We start from the raw sequence: 19938 nt of genomic DNA on the forward strand, positions 1-19938 counted from the left end.
TTTCACATTAACGGATTGTTTTTATAAAGCCAATTGAGATAACAAAACACTGCTTGTTATTTGGTTAAGAAGATTTGCTAGCGAACTGTCCTAATACAGAAACAATCTGATAGCGATGACCACGAGATGGAGAAACTATTTGTTGGGTAATGAGACAAGACTGGATTGTTTTTCTAATACCAATCACTTGCCTGTATCGATCTTGGTGTTACAATGAAAATGTCATTGACTCTTTTTTCGCTTTTAAAGATGCACGTTCACAAATTGACAGTTTTCACCCTTTTCCTTTTTTTTTGTCTCAGAATCAGCTGATTTGGGTATCAGTGCCTTCAATGCAGGCATATAAGATAACTCACTATAGAACAGGTCTCAATTGTTTGGAAAACTGCCGAAAATTTCATTTTCTTAAAGCATTCATGACGATAATAATCAGTTTTCGAATATGAAATACTGCGATCTGATCTTTTGTCAGCAGTCTTGCGTCATTCGTTTCAAAATTGGCTCATTTGAAGGCAAAATATAAAACAGAAGTTGTAAAAACGGTCAGTCTGTGAGAGAACAGCTTTAAGTTAAATGACAAAACAACGAAGGTACATACGTTTATATATGTTGTTGTTTCTTTATCATCATGTTCTCAATAGATGAATAGGTTATTTGGCTCAACCAGACGTAAACTACCCGCCACCTAAACATTTTTTTAAGCTTCTCCGTGGGCATATTGTTGTTTCCATTTTTATAACAGAATTAAAGCTGCACTCTTATAGATTGACAGTTTTGACAGTTTTATTATATTTATGCCTCGGAATCAGCCAAGTTTTGTGCAAATGTATGGAAACCGTGATCAGAGACTGTTAACAAAAAATCACAATGCAGTTTTTCATATTTCTGATCGAAAAGTTGATGTTTTATGGCTGAAAATGTTCCTAAAGCCTTCAGTGAAAATGGCGGTTTTCCAGACAGTTGAGATCTGTCCTATTGTGGGTTATTTTATATGACAGGATTGAAGGCATTGATGCAAAACTCACTTATTCTGAGACAAAAGTTAAAACAAATACTAAAACTGTCAATCTGTGAGAATACAACTTTAAGGGGTGGCATAAAATGCAAAGAAAACTACCTACTGTCCACCCCTTAAAGTATGGGTCGAGTAAGCCCAAACAAACTATATTAATTGTGGCCTTACAAACGCAGGTTACTATCTTGAATATCTGTTTCAATGTACAAACAGAACATTTGTTCCAGCCACTTTCTTGCCTACACATATCCAGGCATTCTTGCATGCACAAAAATCATTATTTAACCAGAATAAATGGTTATTGAACGTGTGTTTATTAGAAAGGCTCTCTCAGGGGTCCCGGGGGCTTGCTCGGTGCTAAAGAATTACTCTGGCTTGATCAAAGCCCGTTTCAGAACAACTAACTGTGTGCATCCAGGTCCTCTGGGGTTCCAGAGCTGAGAAAACCCGGTGGATATTGACCTAATACACTCAACAAAGCTATAGCTTATTGTGGTTAATATTGTTCTACGGACTCGGACCATATACTGCATTACGACGTCCAACAAACAATAGAAACGAATGATGAATTTGTGATTCACTGTATAAACAGACAAATGGTGATCAACGTATTAATGAAATACACAAATAAAGGAGATATCATTTAATGAATTGACAATATTTGAACAGAATGAATTGGCTATGCTCTTTTCTGAGTGAAACTCCATCATACGGCAATAATCTCTGTCAGTGAACGATGCTTTAATATCTAATATAATATCGATTGACATCAGTTGCTATCTGCATGTAAGATACGGAGATTAACAAACCTATTTTGCTCAAAATTGCGTATTTACAGTTTTATGCCAAAACCTCCTCTGCCGTTTCATGTTTTTAGACTCGGGAAGCCCCCAGTCTTAAGGTAAGACCCCAGGTGTCCGAAATGTGTGTGTGGAATTCGAAATCGAAATCGAATGATCGATATTCATTAAAATCAGTGGTATAAGTATACTCTCCTGATGCAGAATATCCGAGTCCCTGGCTCAATTTTCAGGCTGCTTGGGACGTATTGGGTGTCCCTTGAACCCCCAGAGTACACATTCATTGAATGAAAACTATATAATCACATATTTATTTACCAGAGACCCGTAAGTTGTCTAACATGAAGGTAGAACGTACAGCTGAAAAATCATAGGGAACCTTTCATTCTATACTTGGTATACGACCTGACATAATTTTAGCTTAGATGATTCGCATAAGGTATCTCCCACGTATACATGTAATTACAGAAAGAGTTAGATAGGAATGTCGAGTTTTCTCTACGGTATACATTAGTGTTGAAGACTATGACCCCATCGATTTAAAAATCAACCAATAAAAACACATTCTCTGAAAGCCAATCTGAAAATGACGCCATAACGAATTATACTGCTTCTTAGGGATGCAAACACTGCGTTCGTATGGATTCTTTTATTGATTCAGTGCACATGTGAAACATTTTTTGTTGTTTTATTGAAATTGTATGTCTCTAAACAGCGGTTATTCATTTAATTTTAGAACATTTTTACAAACATGACACAAGGATTTAGGAGTAAGCCAATGGCTTATACTTAATCTCTCTCCTAAATGTTTGTGATGTTTCTAAGAGGCCTTTCAGACGCTATCTCTCCATATTTCAAGAGGACTAGGTTTGTTTGACAACCAACAAGATGTTTTAATGGACAAGCCCCTTGTTCTCCGACGTTATGGTCGTAACAGGGGAGAGCTAAATCACGATTCCTGTTCTTAAGAACTATCCTTCTAACAGGGGCTAAATCTTCATTAAACTTCCTTAATTACTAAATATGGGTGCTTAAAACCCCCAAGAAAACCGATGAGAGGTTCACATTAATGTTGCTTATTTGCAAAAAGAATTCTTCATTTGTAAAATTGTATGATTAATAGCCTTGTTATCCTTTAAACGTGACGTCACTGGTTTAAGTGGCATTGTTAGCTCTTTTGTTAAATGTTTAATTGCATACACAAAGATGAACGTTGATGTTTTACCTAGAAGTTGTCATTATCTGCCTATTTTTAAAAGTGGTATTCATCTTAAATTACATTTCTGTTGCAAAGATTACAGTCTCAGTAATTTGCACAGTATATAAATAATCTTCGACCTTTTTAATTAAAATAATAATTATTGTTTTCCGTCATTAGTCAAATGACCTTTATGAGGTGTTGAAATATTCATGTATGTTTCCGTATTTAACGTACTAATCGTTTAGGGACCGCACAGTTTCATCTGCCATAGGCCAGCTTACACCTGCTATTTACAGTAAACGTCAGAGAGTAAAATGCCGTTTGGTAATATACGATCCCTGAGGCCAGTCAACGTGTTTTAACGAGTTTTGCAGATAATAAAGAAGGAAATTGTATCTGGTTCCATTGCTTAATAATAGATGACTGGAAATGACCAATTTTTCGCCCCGCTGGGGTTTCTATTGGGAAAACTTGGAAATAATGTATATTTAAGCAGAAACGATCCTGCTAGAATGCTGTATAATTAGAAAATAAACCGTGGATCTTGGCAGACCATTTTTGGGTGAAAAATTACTATTCTTGTTTTGTACTTTTAATTGTATACGAGATATGGTCAATATCACATCAATACCAGAAACAGACTAGACAGCTATACTTATTTCCCTCCTCCCCCCCCCCCCCCCCCCCCACACACACATACACACACAAGTGATGGAAAGTTTATGCATGTATCTGAACGGTCTGGTTATACTTTCCTTTTTGCCACAAGACGTCTTAAAGCACCATTAAATCAACTTAACCAGCAATTACATGTCCTTCGAATGCGTAACCTTGACAACCGTGTATTATATTAAGCTAATGTTTATTTATGTCCCTATCAATGTTCATTTTCTGTCAATACTTCTAAGAACAAGATGATTTGGGTATTCTGGCGGAGGGTCACGTTTCTTGATAAATGAGGAAAACTATAATAACGTGGATGTCATTTCATATATTCGAGCATCGCCTAACTGTTGACATAGTGGGGGACCTATATATAGAGGTCGGATTGCCATATTAGCAATTTGATACCTAGAAAACATTATTGCTATAACATGGACAGCAATAAATAAATTTATGTTAGTCTATGAGTTGATTGGTCTGCCTGCATCTCTCATGCATGTGTTAATCAATTGGCCATTATCTTTTGAGAAGGTGGTTATTAAACTAATGGTTCTGGTGCGACAAATTATTGTAAGGTCCGAAAATGGTCCTGTTCTTTACAGTATGTTTAGTACATGAACATCAATCATTCCTAGTGGCATTTATATGCAAAATGAATATTGTTATGTTTAATGTGTCACACATATAGACTGTGTTTCAAAAGAGTTATTATCATTGATCAGTTGATAAACATTGGTGGCTGTTTCGAGTAGAAAATTTTCTAGTATTATATCTATACAGTGTTGAATTCGGCCCAGTTCACAACCGCAAACAGTAAACACAAAAAATGGACTTAAAACTCAAAATTAGGCTAAAAAAGTAAATGCAGTCTCATTCTCTCAAAAATCTTCAAATCTATGATCGTAAAGGGGGCTTTGCTTTTTAAAAAAAATACTGCTAAAATCAATCTTAGGCATTTAGTCGCTTCTCTCATGTTAAGATCCCTGGTCCCACTCACCAAAAGGTGGAAAAACACTGCAGTATATAAATATATGCTTAAATATAAGCAAACAAAATAGTGTTTATCATCGCTGGTCGAACTTGCCACCTAGAGCGATACATTTTAGTCAGATCGATGATAAAACACCATAGCTTCTCTGTCAGCCATGTTTTTACCGTACATGGTCTTCTTTCTCCAGCCGTTGAACCGTAAACACATGGACGATGGTTTCCCGCGCTATCCGAAGAGCGCCGTGCGGTCCATGTCCATCCGGAGCCAGCCAGAGGACGCCTGCTTCTCGTGCCTTAGGACAACCGTGCATTGCTACAATATCATCGTCCTGGTGAGTGATTATAGATCATAATTATTAGCATCAACAGCAACAGCAATACCAATAACATAATCATTATCATTATCGTCGTTGTCGTTGTCTTTGTTATCCTCCTTCTCCTTCTATCATCATCAGCATCAGCATCAGCATCTTCATCATCATCAGCAGCATCATCTCACTCATCATACTCACCACCACCGCCGCCACCACCACCACCACCACCACCACTAAAGCAGCTATGAACAAAGAACTAAACATCAAGATTGTCGCTTGGCTCGGGTTGAAAACTAGATGAAGCAGAAAGTTAAACCACTGTACTGTTTTCCTCGCCCAGATTTTAGATTGTACAGAGATTGTGTATTAGTGTCGGCTTAAGGGCATATCGAATTACTGTTTGCGTAAGAAATTTAGGAAACTGACCTATTTTAAAAGTCCAAAGGCCTGATTTGAATTAAAGCACTGTAAAATCAGATAAAAGGCGTTTTAAGAGAAAAGAAAACAACAAACAAAAGGCAAATGTGTTTAAAGATTGCTATTTTATTGTGAATATGTTAGGAGTTGCGCAGATAACCTAGCAAGTTTTTTTTTTAAATTAAATTTTATTTTGAGATATATAAATGTTTAACTTATCAGTTCACGTTTTTTCCCCTAAAACTGTTGCCCTATGGTCTACATATTGACCGACTTATCAACGTTCATATTGTTAAACCCATCTATAAAATGAATCCAGATATAACCTGACCTATATATACATTGCCCTTACAATCATCTAAAATTAAACCGACCTGTTAGCCTGATATATTTGCGAAAGTAAAAACATCTGCATATTTTCAACCTATCTGCATTGTCCGACACATATGCGCATTGTCTGACTCATCTACACATTACCACGATTCATCTGCATATTGCCCGACTCATCTGCATAACATCCGATATACCTGCATATTGTCAGACATATCTACATATTGTCTGACCTATCTGCATAGTGTCCGACCTATTTGTATATTGCACGACCCATCTGCATATTGTCCGACCTATCTTCACATTGTCCGACCTATGTGCATATTGTCCGACTCATCTGCACACTGCCCGACTCATCTGCATATTGCCCGAGTCATCTGTATATTGTCCGACCCATCTGCATATTTTCCGACCTCTTTGAATACTTGTACATTGTATATATCTCTACTACTCCCCGCAGATATTAGGCCTGGGCGTGCTCGGTGTTGGTATATGGCTGCTGGTGACGGAGTTTAGCGTCCGCGAGGTGTCTGTGCTCATTGGTTTCAACTACTTCGAGATCGGCACGTACCTCATGATCGGCGCCGGCGGCACCATCGCGCTCCTCGCCTTTTGTGGGTGCTGCGGAACCATGCGGGAGGACAGATTTGTCCTAGCTTTTGTAAGTTTGGTGATTTAACTTTAATGTCTAGTTTAAGAAATGTCTGGCTTGTATATCTTCAGCTATTCATCCCCTGTTAATTGCGCTTATGTCACATCAGCGTGACAAATTTCCAGTCGGTTGGACTTACTTCGAGATAACGAACATTCGATTTAACCGATACACAAAAAGAGTATACTCAATCGAAAAAAATATCGAAAAAAGTTCGAAATTATCAGAAAATCGAGATAACAGAGTTCGACATAGCGAGTTTTTATTGTCTAATTGACATTTTGGGCTGTGTTCAAAGATAAAGGAAAGTGACTGGCTGTAATTGACCGGCTATGAAGATAAACAGCATTGTTTGATACCCCCGCATTGGTAGGGAATGGGAAGGGGTCACTTAAATAATGCCTACAAAGGCCTTTCAGATAAGACATATTTTAGAGTTATAAGAAACATAGAGTGTCTAGTTTTGCAGTCTACTTTTCCTCTTGATATGGAATGCTAAAAAAGCACATAGTTGAATAAACACTTAAATAAAGAAAGGATTGTATCAAATATCACATCACCTTTCACAAAACTGTGGGGCAAAACGAAACAGTAGATGTTTATTTCACATCAACGCAGTCTAAGTCAGTGGAAGATTTATGTTCACCATCCAGTGACTGTTTTTGTTACAAATTCACTGAACTTTCGTATATGCACTTCTGTACCAAGTTAGTAAGTCCCAGTCCCCATGGCCATGTTATGACTTGGATGATGTTTTTCTTTTCAGTACGGAGTCACTCTGACATTAACATTGTTTGCGTTGATAGCTGGGAGCGCTCTGGCGTTTATATCATTAGGGGTAAGTTCCACGAGTCTTGGCCTCTATATATTCTTTCGTGTTGTACTTATTTCTAAGGATTCAGTTTAGTAACACATCTAAAACAAACATTTTCAGGTTAAAAAAAAACCCGCAGTTGAATCTATTTCTTCTATTGGTCTATTCAACGCAAAGGTATATGGACCATTTATATTTACTTGCAATCCATGTGATATGCAATTGAAGTTTTTATCCGGGGGCGGTCGGTATTCATAAAACAAATTCAGTCATTTCCCAACTTCAGTCAAATTCCTAAAATGTTCACAAACAAATTAAAAGAAAAGTATACATGTTTATAATCATACAAGTATGTATTTCCGATAAAATCAATTAAAATGAAGTATTGCATTTATCATTATGTTATATGATAAGAGAGAAACGTAATTTTGGAAAGTGACTTAAGTTAGGAAATGACGTTAGTTGTTATTTGAATGCCGGCCAAATTACAAAACGTATTTGGTTTTTCTTCTTACAAGTTCTTTTCACAACCATAATAACCAAGCTCCTTCAATTTTTGATCACTTTTGAAAAACGAAATATATAAACAAACTCAAAATAATTGCCACTAAGTCATTAATAAGTTAGATATCTGTTCATTCATGTTTGCTATACTTTCAGTTTACGGTAACAGTGAAGGACACTATCAGCAACACGCTACAGACGAGTTACGGGGTGGATCTACGTAAAAACAGCACCAACCGGCTTATAACGGACGCCTGGGACTCCGTACAACGAGGGGTAAGTTGGACATTCAAAACAAAACATACACTTGAATATAAGAAAAGATTCGTTTTTCAGTTATAACGACTTTTTAAGAAAATACAACATCAAAACATCGCCGGTCAAACTTAATGCAATGTACATCGTTGATTATTTTGTTACTGACACAATTTTAACAATGTAATCTATGGTCATTCAATTTCGGACAACCGATGATCAGTTTTTCAAACGCATCACTAACTAAACTGCTACTACAGTCGTTATCCATAGCATTGATAGTACGATAACTTAATCCGTGTGTTCCCATTCTTTATGGGCACAAGTGAATCAGCTGTCCAGCTGTTGCCAAAAATCAAAGGGCTGGAAGCGTGGAATGACTTGTTGAAGAGTCCGCCATTTTGTATTTCAGTTGGAGTGCTGCGGTGTTCATGGTGACGCCAATGGAACATACTCGTGGGCGTTTTACAAGCTCCATTCCCAGTGGTACATACAGACAAATATGCGTGAGTGATGATTTAATCTTTAGACATTCACAGTTTTCCTTTGATTGCTTAAACGAACCATTTTGGTGAAAAGGTGCATACAGCCTACAGTAAAAAGTATACATTTATGTCACAAAGGAGATGTACTTTGATGCTATTTAAAGCCGGTGTGCCACTCTATAGAGGTGCACCCGCGTCTCCTATATTACTACTACTCCTACTTAATTGGTGAGGTTATATTGACCGAAAAAATTGTGTCACAATATGCACATACAGTGTTAACATTGCTGCGAAATAAATATTTAATCGTTTAAAAAACAGCTGAACAGGTTTTCAATTTTATAAAAAGAACCCGTCGTTTTTGTAAAAATATATTCTGCAACCTTTCGCATATTTCCCTCTTCAAAAATGTTTAATGTTAACACAACTGCAAAACTGTTGAATATAGCTATGTCAACTCTATATAGATCGTTCCTATTCTTTAGTAAACAATCGGCGTCTGTATATAGACATTTGGATACAACATTCGTCAACTCTCCAGGAGTGCCTGGTTATAAAGCAATGCAAACATACCGCATTTATGCATTTATATCCATTGGTTTACCGACTTGAGAGTGAACAAATTATGTTTCATAGGTGCAGTGTTACGGCCGGTATCCATAAAACATCTTGAGTCATTTCCTAACTAAAGTCAATTCCTTAAAATATTTATAGTCAAAATTATTTAATTTTTTGTGGGACAATAAGTGTGTTGTTGTTTTATACAATTAAGCATGTATTTTTTTATTGAAATCTATGAGAATAAAGTATTTTCACATGACCATGAAATTATATTCAATGATAAGTACGATACCTAAATTAAGAAAGGGCTTAAGATAGATTATGAATATCGGCCCCGTTCTTAGAAAAAAGATAGCAGAACTTTTTTTGCCTTACTCTGTTTTTTGCGTTAATATTGCTTTTAATTTATAAAGAAATCGTTAGAACATTTATCGTTTAGATAATTGGGTGATCATACTAACGGACGTACGACTAGAATTCGTAAGAATATTCATGTTAAGATCAGGATTTTCAATTGAATAGTAAGTAAGTGTTAATAATCAAGTTAAAACATCAACTTGCATATTAAAATAAACTTAGTGTAGCGTTTTAAACCAAACTATTTGCTTAAAAATATATCCCGTTACAACCAAGAATTGAGGATTTCAAAATTCGATCGTACGATCCGTTCATTGATAAAACGGCTCCTCTCTGTCCGTAACTTAACGGTCGTCCCTGAGCACGTTTATGATTTACGACCAAGATATCTCATGAAACGGAGCATGGTATTGTATGGCTGTATGGTCGTTAATTCATTCATCTAATATAAATTGAGATTCATTGCATCGAATATTATCATGCACCAGGATGGGTATTCATTGAATCATTTCCAGCAACAGGGTTTTATTTACGCATTTTAAATCGTTTACTAACGAATGGTTCATATTTCAAATACTTCATATATCATGCCCAAGTGTAAATTTCCCACGGTAATACGAATATATTTGTATACGTATATGTAAAATGAATGTATATTGAAGTGTGATACCGATAGATAGAGTAGTAAGAGCGCTTTCACCCCCCTGCACCCCCCCCCCGTCGATATACATGTATACATATACGACCGGGGGTACAGATATCAGTTTACATTAGAAAATCAAGCGGAAGCATAGATAACGTTTTAAGCATAATTGCATTTATTTGCATTTAATCAAGATATATGGGTTTTAATCGAGCAGATAAAGTGAATATTTAGTGTATGCAAATAACACCACCTGTCTGTTTTAAAGCATGTATATTGTATATATATATATATATATATATATATATATATATATATATATATATATATATATATATATGGGCTTTGATCTTGTCATAAAGTTATAATCATTAGGTTTCTTCGCTATGTTAAGCGTGGTAAATCGACCACAAATTACTGTTTTTGACAAGGACACTCGTGAGATGAATTAATGTATTTTGTCTGAACTAAGTTAAGTTTAAATCATAAATGAAAAGATGACACTTGGTTGAAACGCTAAAGGGAAATGGCTGTATTCTTAATATCAAATGACATGTAATTATGTCGCTGTTTGCATGGCTTGAAAACAGATGGACAGGTCATATAATGTGGTTGAACTTTTGTCCCCTTTTCAATTCATTTAAAACGCCGGGGCTCTTTTAAGCTGACCTAATGAAACGAAGTCTTTGGTTAAAAACAGATATTATTATTTCAAACACTAAATAGATAAAGATCATTGGGGCGGTTTCGATAAATGACTTAAATTATCTTAAATCTGTATAAACGGTTAAAATGGCATTGCATTGACTATGTTGGCTAGCTAGAGTTAAATTCACACAAATATGCAGCAAATGATGTCATGTTGGTACTAATATCATTCAAATTTTGTTTCCATTGCCAGACAGATATAAAATGTAACTGCTAAATTGCAAAGCAATTAGAAGATACACTATTTGTAGTTTAAAAATTAGTTTGAAAAACGGTCGGTATCAAGCAGAATACATTTTGAGTGTTCCCAACAGAGAAATAAGACGACTCTTTAAGGCAAAATCATTAAATTTCATTATTGTAGTTTTTACCGAGTTTAATGATCAAAATGTGTAATTTGTGACACTTTTATAACATGCGACTCATAGAACAGCTGATAGCTTTATTAATAGCTAGTCGATGACAAATGTTGTACTCATAAATAGTATTGGAATGTCACAGTGACTTTGGTAGCTAACGATTTTCTTATAAAAGATGCTAATAAAACTTTGATTTGAGTCTGTGAAGCCATGCTATAAGTTCCCCCTCTCTTCCCAGGGGCCCCATACGTACCCGAGTCTTGTTGCCGATCCGGAAGCAAGCCCCTCTGTACCGGTGTTGAGACCATCAATGGCCCTCCGGCGAAAGGTCCGCCCATGGAAGCGTCGTACGTGAAAAACGAGTTCCTGTTTACAGATGGCTGCTACGAGAAAATAGTGAAAAACGTGGAGCGAAACGCATTAATATTGGGTTGTGTGGCGGCGTTTGTACCTTTACTACTGGTATGTTCTTACTTGTGACGTCATGTTATCATATTGTGAAATGACGTCATAATTGTTTGCAAAGAGTAGGTTTATAAAACATTAAGGAGCTTGGACGTTATCTTTACCCTGGTTTGAATTTGCTTGCCATGTATATGAAAAAGCATCTTTCAATATCATATGCTTTATTTGTGTAGAATTAAGTTTTCTTCATGTGGTTCAAAATTAGCATTCAAATTCAAATTTTATATTATATAATATATATACATTTTTCTTTATTTAACTGAACATTGCAAATCTAAATTTACATGAGCAAGAGTATAGCCGATGAATGAAAGCATATATCAACTATTTTAAACTAAACTGCAGCGTTTTTAGTTTTAATTTTTGAAAAAAAGGAAAATTTATACAGAGACTGACCGAATTCTTATGGCATGTTAATGCATCGATACAATTATAAATCCAGCTGCTTATAATTCATATAGTGTTTGCTTGTATGTACTTCATCTACATAAACCTCCTCCATTATTCTACACTTGATAATGTTTTGTAACCTTTTTAACGAAAGATTTAAAAAATGACACAATAACATTGCGGTTTGTGATGTCTTATTTTCCCCGTTTTTGTTTTGTTTTATAGTATTAATTGTTGTTATTATTGTTATTTAAACGTCTTTCGCTTTATATTTAAATGATTTTTTTTTTATATATATTTCAGATCATTGGGATTGTTATAGTGTTCTGTTTATGTGCCAGAGTTCGCAGCGAAAGTTATTACGACGAAGAGGAATTATAGCAATTCGAGTAAAGTCACATGACCAAAACAATCCACGTGATATTCATGTGACTTCCGGTTTCATGTGACTTCCGGTCCCTGTGATAGCCTGTTAACACATGCGCAGAAATACCTACAAAATAGCCATGGAAATGATGGCCACATATCACCAGATTCATGCAAAATAGTTGTATCTGCATTTAGTGTTAGTCGTTAAACAAAAGGTCGAAATGATGATCCTGTAAAAGTTATGGCGTCAGGAATTGTGACATAAAAGGGATTAAGTGGATACATACGCAAACAAATGCGTTCATAGAAGTGCTTAAAAGATAAAATCTTAGACGTGATATACACACTTAAGTGGATGTTACAGTGATACGCAGGTTTGGGTATTAATGGTTTCGTTATGACGTCACTGATCCGACGTCATCTAGTCTTGACACGTGAATGGGATCGAAAATGAATTTTTGGAAGTGAATACTATCGGTTGGCAATAGTAAGTGAATGAAAACAATGAATGCTAACTCATATATTGCCAAAGTTGGCGCGACAATGCTCAAGAAATCTTGATGCAACTACTGACTTTCCAGCCGGAAATGACCCACATGTTGTGTGTAGTTTTTCATTTGTGTAACATGAAGCTCAAAGCTCATCATTACAGTGCATTCCATTTGTGTGTTTGTTTAAGTGCGGCATGGCGCCTCGTGGTTTTGGATTGAAGGCCTGGCCGGGGGTTGGATCAAGTACCGAAGTATTGAGATCTCAGAATAACAACTGAATTATTCAGTTAACGACTTACACATGCTTGAGTGATTACAAAAGGGGACCAATTGAATTTAAGGCCCAGCTTCTGTAACATGTATTGAGTGATTTTATCACTGACTAAAAATTATATTCAAAAATGAAATAAAGGATTACTGGATGAAATCTACTGAGCCAATGCTTTGCTATAGAGCCAAAAATGCCATCCAATCGAATTATTCGCCATCATATACATGTATGTATTGTATATCCATCGACTTTGTCCTTTTAAAGAAAGGTTTTTATACATAATTCAGAAATGACTTTTAAAAAGTCACATTTTCATTCATTAATGTACACATGTCCAGTAACAGAAATTGTATGTATGTTAAATATACACAGTATTTTAACTATTTAAGGTTTATTACTAATTATTTAACATATGTTTTTATGAAATGGCAGTATCTATTTATAGATACCCAAGTCAGAATTTTGTTTCAAATTTTAAATGTGCTTTAATTGTAGGTATTCTGTCTTAAAGTTCATTTTTAATTATTTACCCAGAGAAATAACTTTTTGGATTGGATACAAAGTCTATTGACGTTTATAATATTATTTGAACACCTTGAATTATTAAATCCATTAACATTTGACCCAAACTGTTACATTTCAAAAGAAAATGAAATTCAATAGACTTAATTTATAAAATGAAATAATATATTGATTACATTTTTGAAGCTCAGTTAAAACATGATCACTGACTAATATTGACTCAAGCTTTGTTTAAGTTGAATATTTGTAATCAATATAATATCATTTTCAATTTCAACGCCTTAGTTCGCCTACGTTAAAATAACTTCCCACTGGCTGCCCACCAATTTAATCTAGGTATGAATCTTTGAAAGTTATAAAGAATATCTTTTGAATCCCCAGATATCTATATAGGTATATGTAAGGCCTAAAAATACATTTGGTTCGGGTAGCCCGACCCTATCATCGAAATAGGCGCTAACCATACCGCTTTTAGCTCGACTAAACAAAAAATAAGGAGGGCTTTACTACTCGCTTCCGCGTCGGCGTCGGTGTCGGCGTCTGGTTAAAGTTTTAGGGCAAGTTGGGTTTTTTACTTAAAACTCCAATACCCTTCATTCAATTTACTTAATACTTTACAGAGTTGTTCAGGGCCATCGCATATTGAGGCTAGATAACTCCGTATTATCCTTTATACACATAATGGTCCCTGATATAAGTGAGTAATTGACTTTGGACCTTAGGTTAAAGTTTAAGGGCAGGTTGGGATATTAATTAATAACTTCTTTATCCTTCATTCAATTGACTTAATACTTTACACAGTCGTTCGGGGCCATCACACAATGAGGTTACATAAACTCCATATTATCCTTAATATAGGTTATGACCCCTGACTGACTAAGGAAATAAGGTTGAAGTTTAAGGGCAGGTTAAAGTTAAGGGCAGGTTCAATCGACTTAATACTTCACAGAATTATTGACGACTATCTTACAACAAGGATACATAACTCCATTTTAACCCTAAATATAAATTATGGAGCTCTTGTTATAGTAGGTTAGTAATTATTATTTTTAGCGTGTGTATTAATTTGCTCTTTAAAACATTTAAAACTTAAAAAAAAAGATTACTTTACCGCCATTCTCCGATGATGACAATCACGTTCTTATATAAAGCCTTATAAAAATGAAAAAGACCTACTTAAACCTTACCAAAACATTTTTTGGCCTAAGTCAAACTGTTTTAATATTGAGCTTAAGGGCAACCGGTAGGAAAACAAACTTACTCAACAAAGTGTCCGTCGTTAGAGGCATTTATTTCTCTCTTTTTTCAAAACCATGTCTGGTTTATTGTTTCATTTAAAGAATTCAAAATTAACGATTTATCAGGGCGTCCCAGGAATTTTGTAGTGGTGAAAAGTAGACACAGTTTTCAGAAAATTTCCCTTATATCAACGCTATAAAACATAAAAAGTGAGTGAAAAAGAGACATGCCCCACCCCCTTGGGGACATTTGACAAAGTCCAGGGCTCACGTAAACAGAACATGCCACAATAATGAGGGTCGACAGTTTGCTTTTCCTTGGAGGTATTAGCTAAGTATAAGCTATTGATGCAAGCCGACATTCACTCGGGTCTAAGTGGATTTTGGCGTCCTGGTTTTTTTGGCAATTTTCGGGAATTTTCTGTAGACAGTTTTTGGTTATAATTACAGATAATTACCCTTGTTCTGCATTATTTACAATCTGGCTTTTGTCGAAAAGTTTACGACGAATAGATTGTAAGGCATGTCATTGTCGTAAAAATTATTCCTGCCAACTCAATTCAACTTTCCTGTAATATTTCTTTAGATGTCTATATTGTTAAGCAAATCTGTGGTCTTTGTTGGCGTTTGTGATCTTATTCTGTTAATTTGTTAAGGCTTTTTGTTGTTGTTATACACAAGCTAAATACATGTTATTTTATTTAATAAGGTTTTCAATTAGGTTTATTTGAATTTTATTTTTTTTACACTCCAAATGTTCAAATACTACAACTTCGAATAAATTCCGTTTACTGATATGCCAGTAACTTTCATTTCTTGCGGGATGGGGTAAAAATAATTAGTATTCATTTAAGGTATTCGATCCATAATTGTTGATCTTATACAGGGTCACCAAGCATATAAATTTAACATCATAGTCAATAAAATAGTCAAACTAGTATATTAGTTGTGGGTCGAATACCTTATGGCTATCATCGACCCCATATCACAACCATATCAGAGCTCGCCAGTGATTCCCGACATGTATATTCCGTTTTTTGTTTTTTAATTCAATGGATTCTTGCCTTAAAGAATTGAGCATTATTATTTGTTTCTATAATTTATTGTTATTATACAGATGTTTATTATGTTATAGCTATTTACTGATTGTACAGTTTTATTTATGTTTATAGATATACAAGAATTGCAGATATTTAAGGAAGCCTTAATGGTTAATGAATTTGTATAGTGATTTTGTTTGTCTTAACTAAAGACATTATGTTATTAGACGTCTACAATTGTTTCGTGTAAAAGATAGATTACATTTTAGGGCTTGCTTAAAAGCCCATTGAATTAAACATGTATATATCTTAAGTTGTGTATTATTATTTTATGAGGGCAGTGTATTTGTGTTTTAATTCAATCTGTTTAACAGATTTGATGTCTCGTTTAATATACTGACATTTTGCATTATAAATTTAAATCTACACTCACACGCATATATGCATTCATAATAAAACTTATAATTAGAAATGTGTGTTCAAAAATAAATAATTTCAATATATGCTTCTGCAATAACTTTTTTGAAACATACAGCCCATTTTAAACACAATCTTACAAACTCGTAACATTTTGAAATATTCTGCTTAAATCGTTTAGACATTGTTGATCATTGTAAACACTCGTGAACATAATAAACGGATTGACCTATTTCGGACAAAGAATTTGTAACAAACACTCGAATTTCAATAAGATACTGCTGAGACCCGGGCTGTTTATCTCCCTAAATGAGCGATAATGCTTTGTTTGAGTTCACAAATTGGCTTAAAGAACCATATCTTTAGGAAATTTCGAAAGGATTTGAGAATTTATAAACATTGTTTAAGAAAAGTTTTGTCGATATTAAGTATGGTTCGGTTTAAGAGCGACTCAGTGCAAATAGATCGAAGTTCGATTTTAATCATTGATAAATTCTAAACTGTACACAACCATATAGTGAAATGTTTATTAGTAAAAAGTTAAATGTTCACACAATTAAATTATATACTTTCGAACCCCGCTGGCTCCATCTCCCAGGGACGGGCGAAAATACCCGGAGCCTCGGAAAACTCGAGCTGAGAGGGATTGTTTACCTTCAGGAAAAAACAAAACAGAAACCGGTTATTTATATCTAGTTCGACCTAACGAGGAATTCGAGCCAAGCGAGCTCGAACCAACGGGATTCGACGGTATACACTTTTTGAAAAAGAAATTCCCAAAGGTCTGTCAGATAACGACATTTTTTGAAAACATAAAGATCAATATCATATTTTTTATCTATCAGTGTAATATTGTTTGAGAATATGGACAACGTCTATTTGATCTTCTTTTTTTTCCTTCTACAACATTTTCCCAGAATAGCCTTGTCTCCATGATAATATTCAATCAATCGTTGCTAGGGAAATCACGTGTAAATTACATGCATTTTTACGACATCATCGTTTTAGTGAACTGTCGTCTGCTACAAAAAATATAATAATTCTGCATTTTATAGCACTTTTTGACAGGCGACTGGAAAACTGTGATGAAAAAGAGGGAAAATATGGTCAAACGGTCAAATCCTAAAATACCTAAACATAGTGTTACAGAGACAATTACTTCAGAATAAATATCAACTTGCGTATTTCAAGTCCCTAGTATTCTGAAAATTGTGAAATTACAAATCTTCTATATCGGTGGTTTATGAATATTGCAGCTCGAGTAAATTGCTTTTGCCACCTCTGGAGAATTTAATATCGTGAATAACTGGATGTGTAAACTGTTATATTACATGTCAGAAATTAATTTTGTTCAAGTGTGCAAAAAGGTGTCCCTATAATAATTATAATAAATATATCAAAAACGAAAGAAGAAAACAACATTTTGGCTTGTTTGTTTTTGTGGTAGTTTTAAAGATTTTTATCGAGGTATTGTTTAAGCCTATGGTATCGTTGTCGGCGATGGCGTTGTTGTTCAAGTATTTAAACCAATGCCACAACTCGAAAATCGATTAAGACGTTCAAATGACACTTGGTAAACATATTGCCAGAGACAATACGAACATGTACAGCAAAGCCCATAACTCTAGCATTAATAATTATGGAGTTATGCCCCTTGACAACAAAACAACAGACGGGCGTTAGCGTTCGCTTTTCGTCACCCTTATTTAAATACAATGATTGTCCATATGTACACTAGACGCATATCGCGTTTTAATGTTAAGGAATACTGTTAATGTTAATGAATACTGTTCATGATGTTAATGAATACTGATAATGATAAAGATTACCATTAATGTTAATTAATATTGTTAACGTTATGAATACTGTTCATGCTGTTAATGAATACCGATGATGAATACTATTAATGTTAATGAATACTATTAATGGTAATGACTACTGTTAATGTCAATAGATGACTATATGAATAACTATGAACATATACATGTATATGTCATTATGTGTGTGTATGTGATACTTTAATATTCCAGATGCCTAGATAGTTTTTTCTAGCCATGAATAAAAGAAATGTGTAAAACTGATGTGAATGCATTCTTTTGTTGAAATGTATTTTTAGCCAAGACTTCATGTGTTTAATTAAACAATACAAAACAAGATGACAGTCTGATCTATTCAAGTAGTTTGACAAGAAAAAACGAAATGTTCTTAGAAAGACATTTACACGTTTCAAATGAAAAGCTTTTTCATATTGTTTCGATATTAATAAGAAACACGACTCTTTCCTAAACAGCATGAAGTATAGCTTAATTAAACACAAGAAACCTTAGCCCGAGAGAAACCATCATTGATGTCAAGTCACTATGTATATATGAGAATTTGTTTTCACCTACAAATCGATGATTTGCCTGACAATATTTCTAACATTCATTAACTCGTATATTGATTTTGCAGGTTATAATAAAAGTATTTTCAATATCTCCTGAGAAATTCTTGTATCTGTTCTATATTTAGTAGGGAAAGTCGGCGCTGATGCCCGGAACATTAAGGATGAATTTGCAATTAAGTCCTCTCGTAATCTAGTACAGATTCAGGGATCGATGCTTGTATTGTTTACTTTATGATTCAGTCTTGTTTGTATATATAATCGAATGACTGTTTGGTTAATTGGTTTATAACGTTGATTGCCTTCATATAATACGTTATTTTAGTATGGGTCATGAGTAATATATTAAAACAATGCTAATCATTAGCGGTCATGTAACTTATACTATAGTTATTCTAAAATATACACAAGAAATAACGGCAATGAAATACAGCCAGCTATTGTAAAATGACAGATGATGATTGTGGTGATGGTGGTTGTCGTGGTGGTGGTGATGCTTATAATGATGATGGCATAAAACATGCATACATATGCAGATAATGGTGCTACTGCTACTGCTGCTGCTGCTGATGATAATGATGACACTTATACTGATGCTTATAATGGTGACGGTTGTGGTGGTGGGTGGTGGTGGTGGTGGTGGTGGTGGTGGTGGTGGTGGTGGTGGTGGTGGTGGTGGTGGTGATGATGATGATGATGATGATGATGATGCTTTTCATCATTGTTATTAACATTATTTTAATACGGTAAAAATGATTGCATATTATAAAGGAACGCCATCATCCTACGATGAATATGCAAGAAAAGTATTATTTGCAATGAAATTGAGGTGTTTTGATATCACGCAAACCATTGTTTCAATTTGATGCAATAAATTAGCTCCTGGGATAGTTGGTCATTCCTTTATCTGGAATGCAGGAATGGAAGGCGGCCTGGCGCGCGCGGAAAGGCTCCCGAGGGACGCTAAATTTGTTGGATTCTTCTGATTGAATTGATATTAGGCAAAGATACTTCCGAATATTTCCGTATTTGCGGAAATTTAATTTTCGCTCCAGTAATGGATTATTTAAGTAGACCGGCCCGCTGACAATTGGCGATTCACGGTTAAATACGCGCTTAACTAAGAAACAAGATAACCTCATTTGAATTACTTGTATTTTCCGCGAATCTTGTCAAATTTGATAATGATAATGCCTTGTTAGATTGGTGAAAATGCAATTAGAGATACATGCAATTAACAGTTGAATACAGTTTTCTGATCGACGGAATCCAAAAACATTTTTG

General features: G+C 34.8%; 1 protein-coding gene across 3 annotated transcripts in view; it reads left to right on the forward strand.

Annotated features, from left to right (window-relative positions):
* Positions 1 to 18746, forward strand: part of LOC128213505 (tetraspanin-18-like) — an 83980-nt gene extending 65234 nt beyond the window's left edge. For all 3 annotated transcript variants that reach the window (XM_052919266.1, XM_052919267.1, XM_052919265.1), the window contains 7 exons: positions 4858 to 5001; positions 6191 to 6391; positions 7149 to 7220; positions 7857 to 7976; positions 8368 to 8461; positions 11307 to 11530; positions 12227 to 18746. In XM_052919266.1, coding sequence (XP_052775226.1) covers positions 4858 to 5001; positions 6191 to 6391; positions 7149 to 7220; positions 7857 to 7976; positions 8368 to 8461; positions 11307 to 11530; positions 12227 to 12304 — 933 coding nt within the window. In that variant the 3' untranslated portion in view covers positions 12305 to 18746. The remainder of the gene's footprint in view (positions 1 to 4857; positions 5002 to 6190; positions 6392 to 7148; positions 7221 to 7856; positions 7977 to 8367; positions 8462 to 11306; positions 11531 to 12226) is intronic.
* Positions 18747 to 19938: the final 1192 nt, after the last annotated feature.

This window comes from Mya arenaria, chromosome 13, assembly GCF_026914265.1.
Source record: "Mya arenaria isolate MELC-2E11 chromosome 13, ASM2691426v1".
NCBI lineage: Eukaryota > Metazoa > Mollusca > Bivalvia > Myida > Myidae > Mya > Mya arenaria.